Source organism: Cryptotermes secundus, unplaced genomic scaffold, assembly GCF_002891405.2.
Source record: "Cryptotermes secundus unplaced genomic scaffold, Csec_1.0 scaffold205, whole genome shotgun sequence".
Taxonomy (NCBI): Eukaryota; Metazoa; Arthropoda; class Insecta; order Blattodea; family Kalotermitidae; genus Cryptotermes; species Cryptotermes secundus.
Window position 1 is genome coordinate 16306 of NW_019731570.1, and position 13262 is coordinate 29567.

The 13262-nt window shown below is 38.0% G+C and overlaps 1 protein-coding gene across 1 annotated transcript in view; it reads right to left on the reverse strand.

The window, feature by feature from the left end:
- Positions 1–5581: 5581 nt before the first annotated feature.
- LOC111867093 (cell division control protein 42 homolog) overlaps positions 5582–13262 on the reverse strand; it is a 22214-nt gene continuing 14533 nt past the window's right edge. The window contains exons 2-3 of the mRNA XM_023856594.2: positions 10241–10299; positions 5582–6505 (exon numbers count right to left, since the gene is read on the reverse strand). Coding sequence (XP_023712362.1) covers positions 6050–6505; positions 10241–10299 — 515 coding nt within the window. The 3' untranslated portion in view covers positions 5582–6049. The remainder of the gene's footprint in view (positions 6506–10240; positions 10300–13262) is intronic.

The window sequence follows — 13262 nt, forward strand, 5'->3', positions numbered from 1 at the left end:
TGCTCCCAGACCCATTTCATAGTAACAGTTCTCTTCATTATACTCTTCAAAACATTCAAGTATACTACTGTTATTTTGGGTTGGCTCAACACTTTGCCAGGTTATAACCAAACTTACAATTGATGTTTCTCTTATCATACAGCGTGTCCAGATGAAAGGTATCCAAAATAAAAAAAAATATATATCTCTAAACTTTCATGCACATATCCAGTTCATGTCATAGGATAGGAGAACTTGGAAAGCTTTTTTTCATGTCTGGCTTACGTGCATGCACCAACTGCTGACCTTTGGCAAGCTCAGTAACAATGTCTACACCACAGGAACAGGTTCAATGTGTGCTGTGGTTGGCAGAATTGAAATCTACATGTATTACAGCTGTCCAGCATCATTTTAGAATGCAATATGGACATCAACCTCCTACACGGAAAAGCATTTGGTTCTTTGGCAACAAACTGAGGACTACAGGTAGTCTGTTGCATATAAAATCTTCTGGAAAAACAGGGACCTCTGAAGAAAATGTCAATCACATTAGAGAAGCATTCCAGTGAATTCCACACAAATCAATTCATGCTGCTAGCTTGCAGTTACAAATTCCATGTTCAACAGTACATGATGCACTACACAAAAGGCTCCACCTAAGAGCATACAAGATTCAAATGATTCATGCACCAAAACTGAGTGATCAAGTAGCACGCACAGAGTTCGCTGTGGACATGCTAGAAAGAATCAACGTGTCACCCGATTTCCTCCACTATGTGTGCTTCTTGGACAAGGCAATGTTCTATGTCAGTGGAATTGTACACAGGTAAAGCTGCAGGATTTGGGTCAGTTAAAATCCAACTGTCATGTGACCTGGAGAGAGGCAGCCCCAAAATGAGCGTGTGGGCCGACTAAATGCACAAGCTGATTGGACCATCTTTCTTTTCGGAAAAGACTGTGACTGGACATGCTGGAGCTGGATACACTACCCCAATTACCACCTCAAACTATCCTCCAACATGATGGGGCACCACCATATTTCTGCCACCATGTTAGGGTTCACCTGACAAGAGAGATGGATCAGCAGAGGTGGACCAATTGCTTGGCCTCTAAAGTCGCCAGATTTAACCTCAACTGGATTTTTTCTTGAGGGATTATGTGAAGAATGTTTTCTAAAGGTTAGGATCAATGATCCTCGACACCTGAAAGCCTGCATGAGGGACGCTGTCGCTATGGTAACACCAAACATGCTTTAAGCAATGTGTAATGAAATCGAATATCATATGGATATTTGTCATGCCACCAAGGGAGCCCACATTGAAATTTGAGAAAGTTATATACTCAGAAAAAACTTTGATAGTTTCCCTTTGTAATGGTATCACCCATAAATGTGTATAATAAATGCTTTCTGAGCTATAATTATTTTATATTGAATACATTTAATCATGACATCCAGTATATATTAAGATATATACTATATGTACTATTATGACATGTTCTATATCTTACATGTACTGTGGATCTATGGAATGTTAAATAAATTGAAATTGAAATATCTTAGTTGGGAACATGGACAGGTGGGGTTCAGCCAGTCTCTTATACAGTGAGCTTTTCCATAGATAAAAGTTAAAGTGTAATGCTGCATTGAGAACTCACCTCCTTCTTGTGCAAAATGTATGCACTTGTCCATCTCTCTTTAAAATGTGTGCATAGGCATACAGCCATTCTGTACTGAGACTCAGCAGATGAAAGTGAAATTATTGAGGAAACTGCATAGTGATTTGGTCAATTCCAATACAGAACTGCATTGCTCACAGTTGGTAGTGTGCTGTAGGGCACCTTCTTGATGGGCAGTGTCATGAAAACATGCAACAAGACATGACTAATTATGTAAACATTGTTGGAACAGAAATGTAGGCAAACTGATTCAGGAAATAGCAACCAGGATTCATGAATCACCAAGATGCAGCTATCAAGGATGCATCAGATACTTTTTCACACACCTGTACTTCCTGATCACAGTTTTTCACATTAATATATCCAGAAGGCTAAGGTTATTTTACTACTTTTATGATACCCACTGTCCTGAAATTCTCAACATATCATACATAAGATAGGTTGTCATTCTCACTGTGTCCCAGATTGATAATACCAAATGTACTGCTAAAGGAAATTTAGTTTTTATAGTATTCATGACTATTTTGGCCACCTGTAGACTGTGTAGTAACAGTCCATTGAGACTTCCCATACAAAATATATGTTCTGAAACTGTTTATTATACTACACAGTCTGTCAACAATACAACAAATTGCTCCTTCTTTCCTACACTCTCACGATCGACACAACATTTCAATATTCACCATTTGCTCTATGATTCACTGCAATGTACAAGAGTCGTACTGAAAGTCGTGAATAACATTTTTTCTAAAGCAACATGCTTTATTATTGACAAACCAAATACACCACCTCAATCTACAGATCTTTCTTTATTTTTTCACATAATCGCCACTTCTTTGTACACATTTCTCCCAGCATTCTGGGAATTTGAAAATTCCCCTTCCGTAAAATTCCATTCCAGCCATCTGAAGACAATGACACACTGCTTTCTGAAGTGCCTCCCTTGTCCCAAAACGTTGTGCATGCAGCTGATCCTTCACAAATCCAAAAAGATGGTAGTCGGAGGGTGCCTGATCAGGGCTATAGGAGGGGTGTGGAAGAATTTCCCACCCCATCTTTGCAATTGCTTCCAATGTGAGGCGAGCGGCGTGGGGGCAAACGTCATGCAGGATGATGATGTTTCGTCCCGGATGTTTATCGCACAATGCACGACGGAACTTTTGCAGCATCTTGACATAACGAGCAGCATTGATGGTTTCCCCAGGTTCCAGGAATTCGGCCAGAATAAGCCTCTGCATCCCAGAAGACTGTGCCCATCACCTTCGCAGCTGATGGCACTGTCTTTGCCTTCTTTTTTGATGGAGAATGCAAATGGTGCCATTCCATACTCTGCCATTTCTTTTTAGGCTCAAAATGGTGAAACTAGCTTTCGTCACCTGTCACAATACAGAGCAAAAAATCATCGCCTTCATGTCGATATCTCTGCAGCAGTTCTGAGGTGATGGCTTTTCACTGACCTTTGTGGTCTTCGGTCAATAACTGCAGGACCCAACGAGCACAAACTTTCCTATAGCTTTCAATCATCGCCTGTACTGCACTGTGCCCTATTACAAGTTTTCGGGCTATTGTGTCCACAGTCACACGCCTGTCATCTTGAATGATCTCATCCACTCTTTCCTTGTTGTGTTCAGTTGCGGCTGTTTGAGGACGACCGCTCCGAGGCTCATCTTCGATGCTGGTGTTCCCATCTTTAAAATGTTTCACCCATCTTCGAACACTGCTCTCACCCATGCACACACTTCCATAAGCATGCTGAAGTCTCTGGTGAATTTCTGCAGCAGGGATTTCCTCTTTCACAAGAAATTCGATGACAGCACGCTGGCAAAACGACACATTGTCGGCCATTTTGTTAGGAGTGAGGCTGGTCACGTGATGCAAGCTACTGATATCACAAGACACTCAAGATTAACACAACAGCTGGTTCCACCTACCACCGTACTCTCTTTCGACTGCTGTTCCCAGGTTGCATGCAAAAAAAAAGTTGCTCATGACTTTTGGTATGACCTACGTAGTAGTCGCCATAAAACCTCCAAATCGTAATGTTATATTTCAGCATGCTGTTGCACTGTATAGATCTGACTTTGGAGCTTTTGTGCCATCTATGTGCAACATCATTCTCTATTTTTACTTTGTATTCCTTTATTGGACACTACATGTTTCGGCCTAACTGTCCATCTTCAGGTGTACATGTTGTTATGGTTGTTATGGCATTACAGTGAGCAGCAGAATCCTTAACCATAATAACCCGTAAACCTGAAGATGATCAGTTAGGCCGAAACATGTAGCATCCAATAAAGAAATTATGAACGGTGTTGCACACAGATGGCACAAAAGCTCAAAAGTCAGATCTTCAAACCGTACATGAAAATATCTCAGTGATCATTTACATATGCTTCAAACAGGTGGCTACGTTCCTTGTTCTTGGAATGATCTAGGTTAAGGGGCTCACTAAAGTGCCTGAGAAAATCCATGAAAATATACTGCTATCAGAGGAAGTTGCAGTTTTTTTAAATAACAGTGTTCGTTTGTTTATTCTGCCACATCAATTGTTTGACTAATCCACCTGCAATGAAGGTATTCCTCAATGAGCTACCTAGATGAAAATTATTTTATTTGATAGCCAGAGAGTAAAGGAGTAATTCTGGAAAACTCATGGCTAGACAGAAAACTGACAGATTCAACATACTGTATTGTGCTTACCAATAACCTAATGCCATTCTATACCGCAGTAATGGCTGGAACCAGCTGAAATATAACATTGTGTCATACATGTGTGGCCATATTTGTTGACACTACATAATGGAGGGGAAGACTATTAATACCTACATGCACTTCATTTTTAAGGCGGATGGAGGAGAGAGACAATGTAGCAGTTTAGCTACTGGATTCCAGATCACAGTTTTTGCAGGTACAATCTAGCATAAGATTCACACAGACACACACACACAAACAAATGACAGTCTACCCAACAGTAAAAACCAGAATTTGCTAAAAATTTGGATGGTTAATAAACACAGATGCCATATATTATTCTTTCTGCCATAGTTCTGATTCAACTGAAGATGCTTTTAGAGCCAGTGCAGTGTTATGTTACTTGCTGTTGGGAAGGAAAATTTGAGGGAAGAATTAATACATTACAACTATGTTGCATACTTATGGCATCACACAGTGTTGAATCCATGTCTCTTTGCTTGTCAGTGTAGCATGCTGTTGTGAGGGACATCACTCACACTCGCCTCTGGTTTGGAATGGTAAGGATGGGCGAAACACTGAAGACTGTCTGTGTGTTAATAAAGAACAACTAAAAGTAAAAATATAATTATATTATAAACCAATTAAAAGAAATTATTTAAATAAAAATGATCCAACAATGAAGCCCTAGTTTAATAAAAGCATAAAATCCAATCCTTCATTTAACCTTCACAGGTACCTCTCTTAAAAATGAGTATTCCTGTGACTGAACCAGACCAAACATTGATTTACCAGTCATGCAATAGGTAATCACTCCTTTAAAGATGACAGTGATGAGGCATCACCGTGACACAAAGTGATGTGGATTTTAGCTGACAGCTCTGTGAGAATCACATGATGTGCTCTGAAGTAGGTGCTTCTCATTAGTTTAAGTTGTGATCAAAAGAAAGCTGTCCAAACAAAGACATCTTCCTATTTGAATACTTTAATAAAGGGCCATACTATACTAATTAAAAACTAAATGTGATCCAGGCATGTGGTTATGATTCTTTTCTTTCATAATTTAAACCATACTTCAGGCCATCACAGAATGACACACGCACAGTGGAAAATGTCCACCTAGAATTACGTTTTAATATAAACACATCACATGTATCTCTCAAAGCAGGCAATGCAACACAACCATACAATAAATATCTGCTGGAAAAAAAAAATAAACAGAAGGGTATTTGGATGTTTTGGCAGATATTTATTTAGATACATTTTGGCTTTTTGTACTGTTCATTAATATCATCTATTAATTAATACTTAAGTGTTTTGCTGCACTGCACAGGCCTGTGAAGAGTCAGGGCCTTCTTATATGCAATGTAACAAATAACAGTGAATCCTTACAGATATGTAACAGCACAAGGGATCCAACATCAATCCTATAAAACTGAGTTATAGAACAATATACAGTACAAATATGCTTGTAGATAATATACTCTGACATCATATATTTACATATAGAAGAAAACTCCCCATTATTATGCACAACCTCTGAGTACAGTCTAGTTAATTACAAAGTTGATCACAGATGGAGAAAAAACACATTATGGCTAATTACTATGGCCACAATACATTACACTTCTTAAAAATATGATGATGAGGCATTTTTATTGTAGATATAGAGTAATAGAAGGGTCATGGATTTTTTGTATGTTCAAGAAAAACAGCACAACTTTTGCCACAGAGACTGTTTCCTCTTTCCATTTTTTTGTCTTAATTTTGAGTTTCGATTTGTGTTCACAAGAATAGTACCTCTGTGTGAAAGTGCAGTGACAATTGCTTGATCAAAAGCTTCTTTCAAATCCCGCTGTGTGAGTGCTGATGTCTCCACATAAGTTGCAGCACTAATACGGCGTGCCAGATACCGTGCTTGTGTCTGTGACACTGGTGCTTGGCCATACTGTGCAAGTTCTTGAAGTTGTCTAGCATCACGTCGTCTGTCACTCTGAGTTCCTACAAGAATGAGAGGTGCTTCTGGACAGAAACGACGAATTTCTGGCAACCATTTTTCTGATATGTTTTGGAATGATGTAGGATTAACGACACTGAAGCACAGAAGGAACACATCAGAATCTGGATAACACAGAGATCGTAATGGGTCAAAATCATCCTGCAAAAAGAAGGGAAATTGAATAGTTCAATACATCTCAGAATCCATTCATATAAATGCAAATATTTCTGATAAAACTTTGGTGATAAATAATAAACTGACACCAGTCAAATGAAAACCAGGTGGAATAACACAAAAAGAAATAATACTTGCTGTAGCAAGTATTCCTTATGGGGTACATAATAAATGGTTCTTCACAGACTTGTGAGAATTTAATTGAATACTTAGGTCCCCCATACACACACAGTTTAGCCTTCTGATTGACCTTATAGGCAAAACTTTCACAGTCTGCCCTTTCCCTTTCCTTCCCCACACATGCGCAGATAAACTGGCAGGCTTCATGCCATGGTCACGGTCTTCCAGCCTATATTGCTGAGTCACACACGTCACGTGCTACAGTCCTGCAGGTAGAACTGATGGACTGACGGGTTTCCTACAGGCCAACAGTCCAAACGATTGGCCGGCCGGCCGCACCACACACATCAGTTTTGCCTTTCAGCCTTCAACTGTGCAGGCCGAATGGGAGGTCAAACTGTGTGTGTATGGGGGCCCTTAGACACAAATGGTACCTGTATGATTATGTGAGAAACTTCTGAGCCACCATTAATGTGGTAGTCAGCCAATAATGATTCTGCTATTTTTGTAAGAGTCGAGTATTCCTTAATATTCTTGCATGCAGTACTAATTAATTACGGGCTCTGCAGACAATCAAACATGAACAGTCCAGTGGAACAGGCTCTCATTACACTTGGATTTTCCTTCTTAAATACATTCTTAGTTGCGGATTTGGGCCGTTATTTTAGGGTTTTAATTTCTACTGAAATAAAAACACATTACTCCATTCAAAGAGTTCACAACCAAAAATCCACAACATATAAAAAAATACGCAAGACTTCATGTTCTCATGGATGAGGGGTTAAACCATCAGCAGAATAAAAGGACTTAAATTATTACTACAATGGGGGGAAAATGCAATGAACCAGTGACTTTTTAGAAATTAAATACAAGTGAAGTATTACAAATTATGAATTTACAATAAGTATACATTTGGGTGACAAAGTTATGATTCACTAACCATATTGCATTTTAAGTGCCTCTTCATTAAAAGGGCCATCTATAAATGAATGGCATAGAATTATTACTTTAAAGGCAAGTTTCATTTTGTGAAACTTTCCCTTATGTACACCATACACTACTATCAAACTTCTTAATTGATATGATGGTGAAGTAATTGTTCAATGTTCTCTCTTCTTATTGTTAACACTGTTAGCAGCATATCAACAGCAGTCATCTATCAAAATCACCAATATCATCAGGCTTGAATTTCTCATCTACAACATTCTTACCCCCTGAAACCTTGCTGTCCCTGTGCCTATGTACTATACAATGATGGCACAAATAGGGCTTGGAAAAAGGGTGTAATGCTTTAGCCATCTCAGCCCCTAGGCAAGAACTGGTAATATGATGTATATGATATAATATTAGGGTGATTTGGGTTGTTCCCAAAGCCCATAGTGGTGTTTTGCAGAAGTATAGGATGTTCCTCTAAAAACTGCACAAATTAAACACAAAAGTCAACTGACTCCCTTGTATATCATACTCATCCCATGCATATGTGTAACTGTTTCTGGCCTTCTGAATGACAACACCTTACTGTCAACCATAATCCAAGTGATTTCAGACTTGTTAACCAGTCTGTTTATTGCAGTGTGTAGAGTTTTACAACATTCAGAATTTACTTGAAATGCATGATGAATCTGCATAACACTAGCAGTTGCATAAAATCTTTCCATTAAAATACATGCAATTCTGTTTTAAAATGGGTGTCTTACAGTTTCCTGGGACTGTGCATTGCTTGCTAAACACATGCAATGACCTCTGGTGTTCTGTGTTCATTTTACTGACAACACCTTCCAATGGTCGTCAATTATGGTTACAGTACTTTCAAACTTATTAACTAAATCTGTTTGTTGCACAGCTTGAAGTTTTCCTTCAATCCAAGTTTACTTGAAATTTACAATAAATTTTAACGAAACTAACAGGCTGGCAAAATATTTTCATTAAAAAGTACATTATTCCGGTACCATCTTGTTCAGTGCTGTTTTATGTTGTTGCCATGACAGATATCACACTCTCTCATTAATGGTGTGATCATCACACATAATGAAATTTGTAAATAAGTACAATTAAAACAGGAGCATCTTTTGGAAAGACTCTGTATATATACATCTCACCAGCTTGTAACAAATTAACAGCCATTATATTAGCTGCAAAAATGAGAATATAGTTGAACATAAGGTTCCAAACTGCATGAAGAACTTACAGAGCTCAATTTAATGCAAGGCCAGACAAAAGGATAAGATTCCATTTGGCAATTATTGCAGTTCTAAGAAACATAATTCTGAAGTCTCTAAACCTGTGTAAACAGTCTGTGATTGCACATCTACGATTGACTAAAAAAAGTAAAGCTATCCCTGTAACAGGCCATGAAGGCCCATATGGTTCTGAGACGTTGAGGATCCCACATTATCTCGACAATCGACTCAAAGATGTCGGTAAGGTTGTCAGCCTTACGCGCTGGCCACGCTTTACTCCTCAGGGAAATCATTTAATTAATTCCTGCTACTCATTTCTGTTAGAGGCTGAGTCAACACCAGGGCCATAGTGTGGCTGGAAGGATTAGGTCAATTGAAAAAAATCCTATGACCTCATCGGGACTAGAACCCGCAACCTTCTGGCTTGTAGCATAGTGCCTCAACCAACTATGCTACCGTGTGCCCCATCTGATATTACTAAGGATGTCAGAATGTATTTTCTTAACAAATATATATATATATATATATATATATGCACGCGTTAGATTTCTGAATTTACTGCACACTTCAAGAACACATAATTGGCAAGATTTCAGATTCAATTAACTAATGTTTTAAGTAGGTTAGCCACGATGCTTCTTGATTAAAATCTGGAGTGAATACAGTGGCACTGTGTACTACCAAACAATTAACCACTCTGAAGATTCAAATTGGTCTTCTTGACAGATACCTTGTAGGGACTATATAGAAAACACCATCATGTAACTGAAATTATCTGCTGTTTTAATTCTATTACCATTATTTCAATTTCAGCTTTTAAATAATAAAACATCACACCTTCTCAACTGTCTGAAAATACTCAATAATACAAGACAAATACTAGCAAGTATGCCAATAATACTAAATTACAACAGTAGCCATCTATACATAGTTGCTGTGCCATAACTGAGGTGGTTAGTCACTGGCTTCCTGCCATGTCAGGCTGGGTTCAATCCCAGGTCAGGTCATGCGGGATTTATAATGGACAAACAGGTTCTGGGGTAGGGTTTCTCTTGAGTACTTTGGTTTCACCTGCCAATTTTATTATACCAACTGCTCCATATACATTAATCATCCTATCATTAATGCCACATAGTCTCCTACTGAGTGTGTTGTTAAATAACAAACAACAAGAACAACAACAAACAGATCTAAGGCAATTAGGGACAGCAAAATTAACAGCTGTGGGGATCGTTGCTCTGACCATGTGACACCCTCTATCTGCTAAACTTGGCACTGACTTCTCCAACAAGTGGTGGTAGATCAGTCAGTATAGTTCGCCTGCAGAATAAAACCATGGAGTTTGTTTTTTTAACCCCATTAAAAGAAACATCTAACAAATTCAGACTGTCTGGATAACAAGGCATGTTATGAAACTTACTTGACCAGCAGTATCACAAAGCTGCACACTTATAGGCTGGCCATCAACTCGTACCAGTACTGTAACATAAAAATGAGCTAATTAACATTTGAAAAAACATACTTGCATGCACATATACACATATACAGTGTGACACAAATGGAATAATTAACAAAGTAAATAAAATGAGCAATGAATAAAATATAATTGACAATACCAAAATGTATTATAACCTGACTAAACAAGCAGGACTCTTGCGAATAAGAGCTTCAAATTGCATGAGCCTATTATGTTTTCTGGAACTCTCACCATTTGGATGTGCTGTCTTTCTATTTCAGTGTTTCAGAATGTTTTGATTAATATGAGTTTCAATATGGAGCGACTATATTCCATAACATGCCTTTGGTTCTTACTTGGTTTCAGTAAGATTATTATTATTATTTTTGGAGGGGGTGGGTTTCCCCATGCATTTCCAGTACTGGTGCTCGCTATCAGCCCCGTCCTGCCAGCAAGGTCGGCCACCTCTCTGGCAGTGGTCCCCAATACTTCCCCATCTACTGGAGGAATTGGAAACTACTTGGGTGGGAAACTTTGCCTAATTTTGCTCAGAGGTCTCCTAGAGACATGAGGATCTTTTATGTGCCGTAAATCTACGACACAGGACACACAGCTTAAAGTCCCTCCTGGAGGACTTGTTCCCTGAACTTTTTTGTGCCCTTAAAATTTCCACGACCTCCGCCAGGTTTGAACCCGCATACCTTGAGTCATGAGGTGGGAACGTTACCCCTAGACTACTGAGGCCGCTTTCAGTAAGATAATGTTATAGCTTAAGGACAAATGTAATCTAAATATAAATAGGATATGAACTGATACTGAGATCTGAGTAATCAAACTTTGGGCATCCCAAGAAGCATAATTCCAGTGACAGCGCTTTTTATCCAGAGACTCTAGACTCTGGACAATTTATGTTACTGAAAATGTTGAGTTATGTCACCCAGTAAACTTTCTCAGTACTCTGCTTCAACAGCATCCCTCCTTGCCTGTGCATTATCATGATGTATTGCACCTCCCTCTCATGTGTTCCATGTGCTATGTCAGATTATATACAAATGCCATCTTGAAAAAAGTATGAGTTACAGTGACACTTTTATATCACAGGCAACCAGTACTCCTATACATGGGAAATGCCCTAATAAAAAGGTGCTGAGTTAGTAAAAAAACGCAATTATTTCTTTTTTTCTAAGGAAATTTTGTGAGCTTGTACACCCTATGGGTGTGGGTGAAAAAAAAAATTGCATGCTATACCTTGTAGTATCCTTCCTAGCAGGAATAAAAAGTGAAAAAGAATGTCTTTTTTTGGAACATAAGTTGTAAAACCTGCTATACCTTTGGCCCTAATTAAGCTACAAAGCTCATCTGAAAGCTAATAAAATCTAGTTTTCAATACAGTTTCATATGCCTAGTCAGCATCAGTCCTCTTACCACAAATTACGGTATTCAAAAGATAGAACAACTTAGTTTTTAAGAAAACACGTACCTTTCCAGGGGTGGATAATATAGTTTGGTAAAATTTAAGACCTACAATGTCTTTACTGACATTAAATGGTAAATGTCCCATCTGGATGCAGAAGAATGAAAGGACTAATAAGGGTTAAAACAACGATTAAATCAACAAAACAAAACACATACTCCAAAAGTGCTATTTTCTCTAACACTACTGTAATCACACTAATATTTAAATTATATTTGCAGTGTAACTGTACATAGAAAACAGTTCTAATAAGTTCTGTCACAATCTTAACATGCTACTACATGCTGATTTGAAAGTCTTATCAGGCTGGTTTTTGGCCACCTCTGTTCTGGACCCATCCTACAATACATATCCCTCCAAGCAGGATGGGGGCACACAACATCACTATAAAAGGAATTATCAGCATACATGTAGGAGTAAGAGTACTTATCTATAAACACCTGGAATAATTGCCAAAGGAACAAACTGTTATGTTAATGTGTAATGAGTAAATGTTAAAAATTACAACTGGCAGATTACATCTGCCACATTTGAAGTGGCCTGTTCACGAAGTCTGTAAGTGTCTGCATACAGAGTGAACACTGCTTACTCTAACTACTCAGAGACACAGCTTGATTGATAACAGTAGTTAATGAAACAAGAATGCAACTGTTCAGCATTGTTTACTGATGAAGAGCAAAAATGTATACATAAGAAGGTGGAAGTGAACAGAGAGAAAAGTTCAAAAGCAAGCAATATAAAATATTCTGAGTTAGCTGTCCACTAGTTCTTTGAGTCACTAATAAAAATGAAAGTGTCATGATGTTTATGGAAACCCATATGCACCATTATAAAAAAAATATTAAAATAAGAAATGAGAAAACATAATTTAAAGTTGATTGTCTATTATCTTTTCTGAGATCATTAATAAAAAGTTCATATTCACCTTGGAGCTCCAGAACCAACAAGGATGATATGTAATCACTTCCATTGCACATGCATTAAGGCCATGATAGGGCAAAAAGTGATAAAAAACTGAAGCTCTGATTACAATAAACATCACTTTTTTATGTATTAGTGTATATCTGACTGGGACTTCATAAAAGTGGTAACATAATCCATAATTACAATAGGTGGTATCTGCTGTACTTTGGAGGCAGTAGATGGCTGTAAATCAACCTCTGCACTTCTGAATTGTTCACAGCTGTACATTGCACATATTTTCTTCAACTTCACCATAAATGCCAATTCCTGAATCTACAAACTTAATAATGTTGTGTTTTAGATGTCCTGTTGCACTGATTTAAGTCCATGATTTATTTCAACCGTCTTCCAGTGCATACACTCATCTATCTCACTCCTCTCTCTCGCACTACATGTTTCGGCATAAAAGTGCCATCTTCAGGTGCTTATTCGATTTACGTTAAACTAGTTCACTGCATGCCTTGCCGTCTTCATATTGAAATAACTAAAATATATATTTATCATATATATTGATAAATATTAAATGTTAAAAATATTAAAATTGTTCAG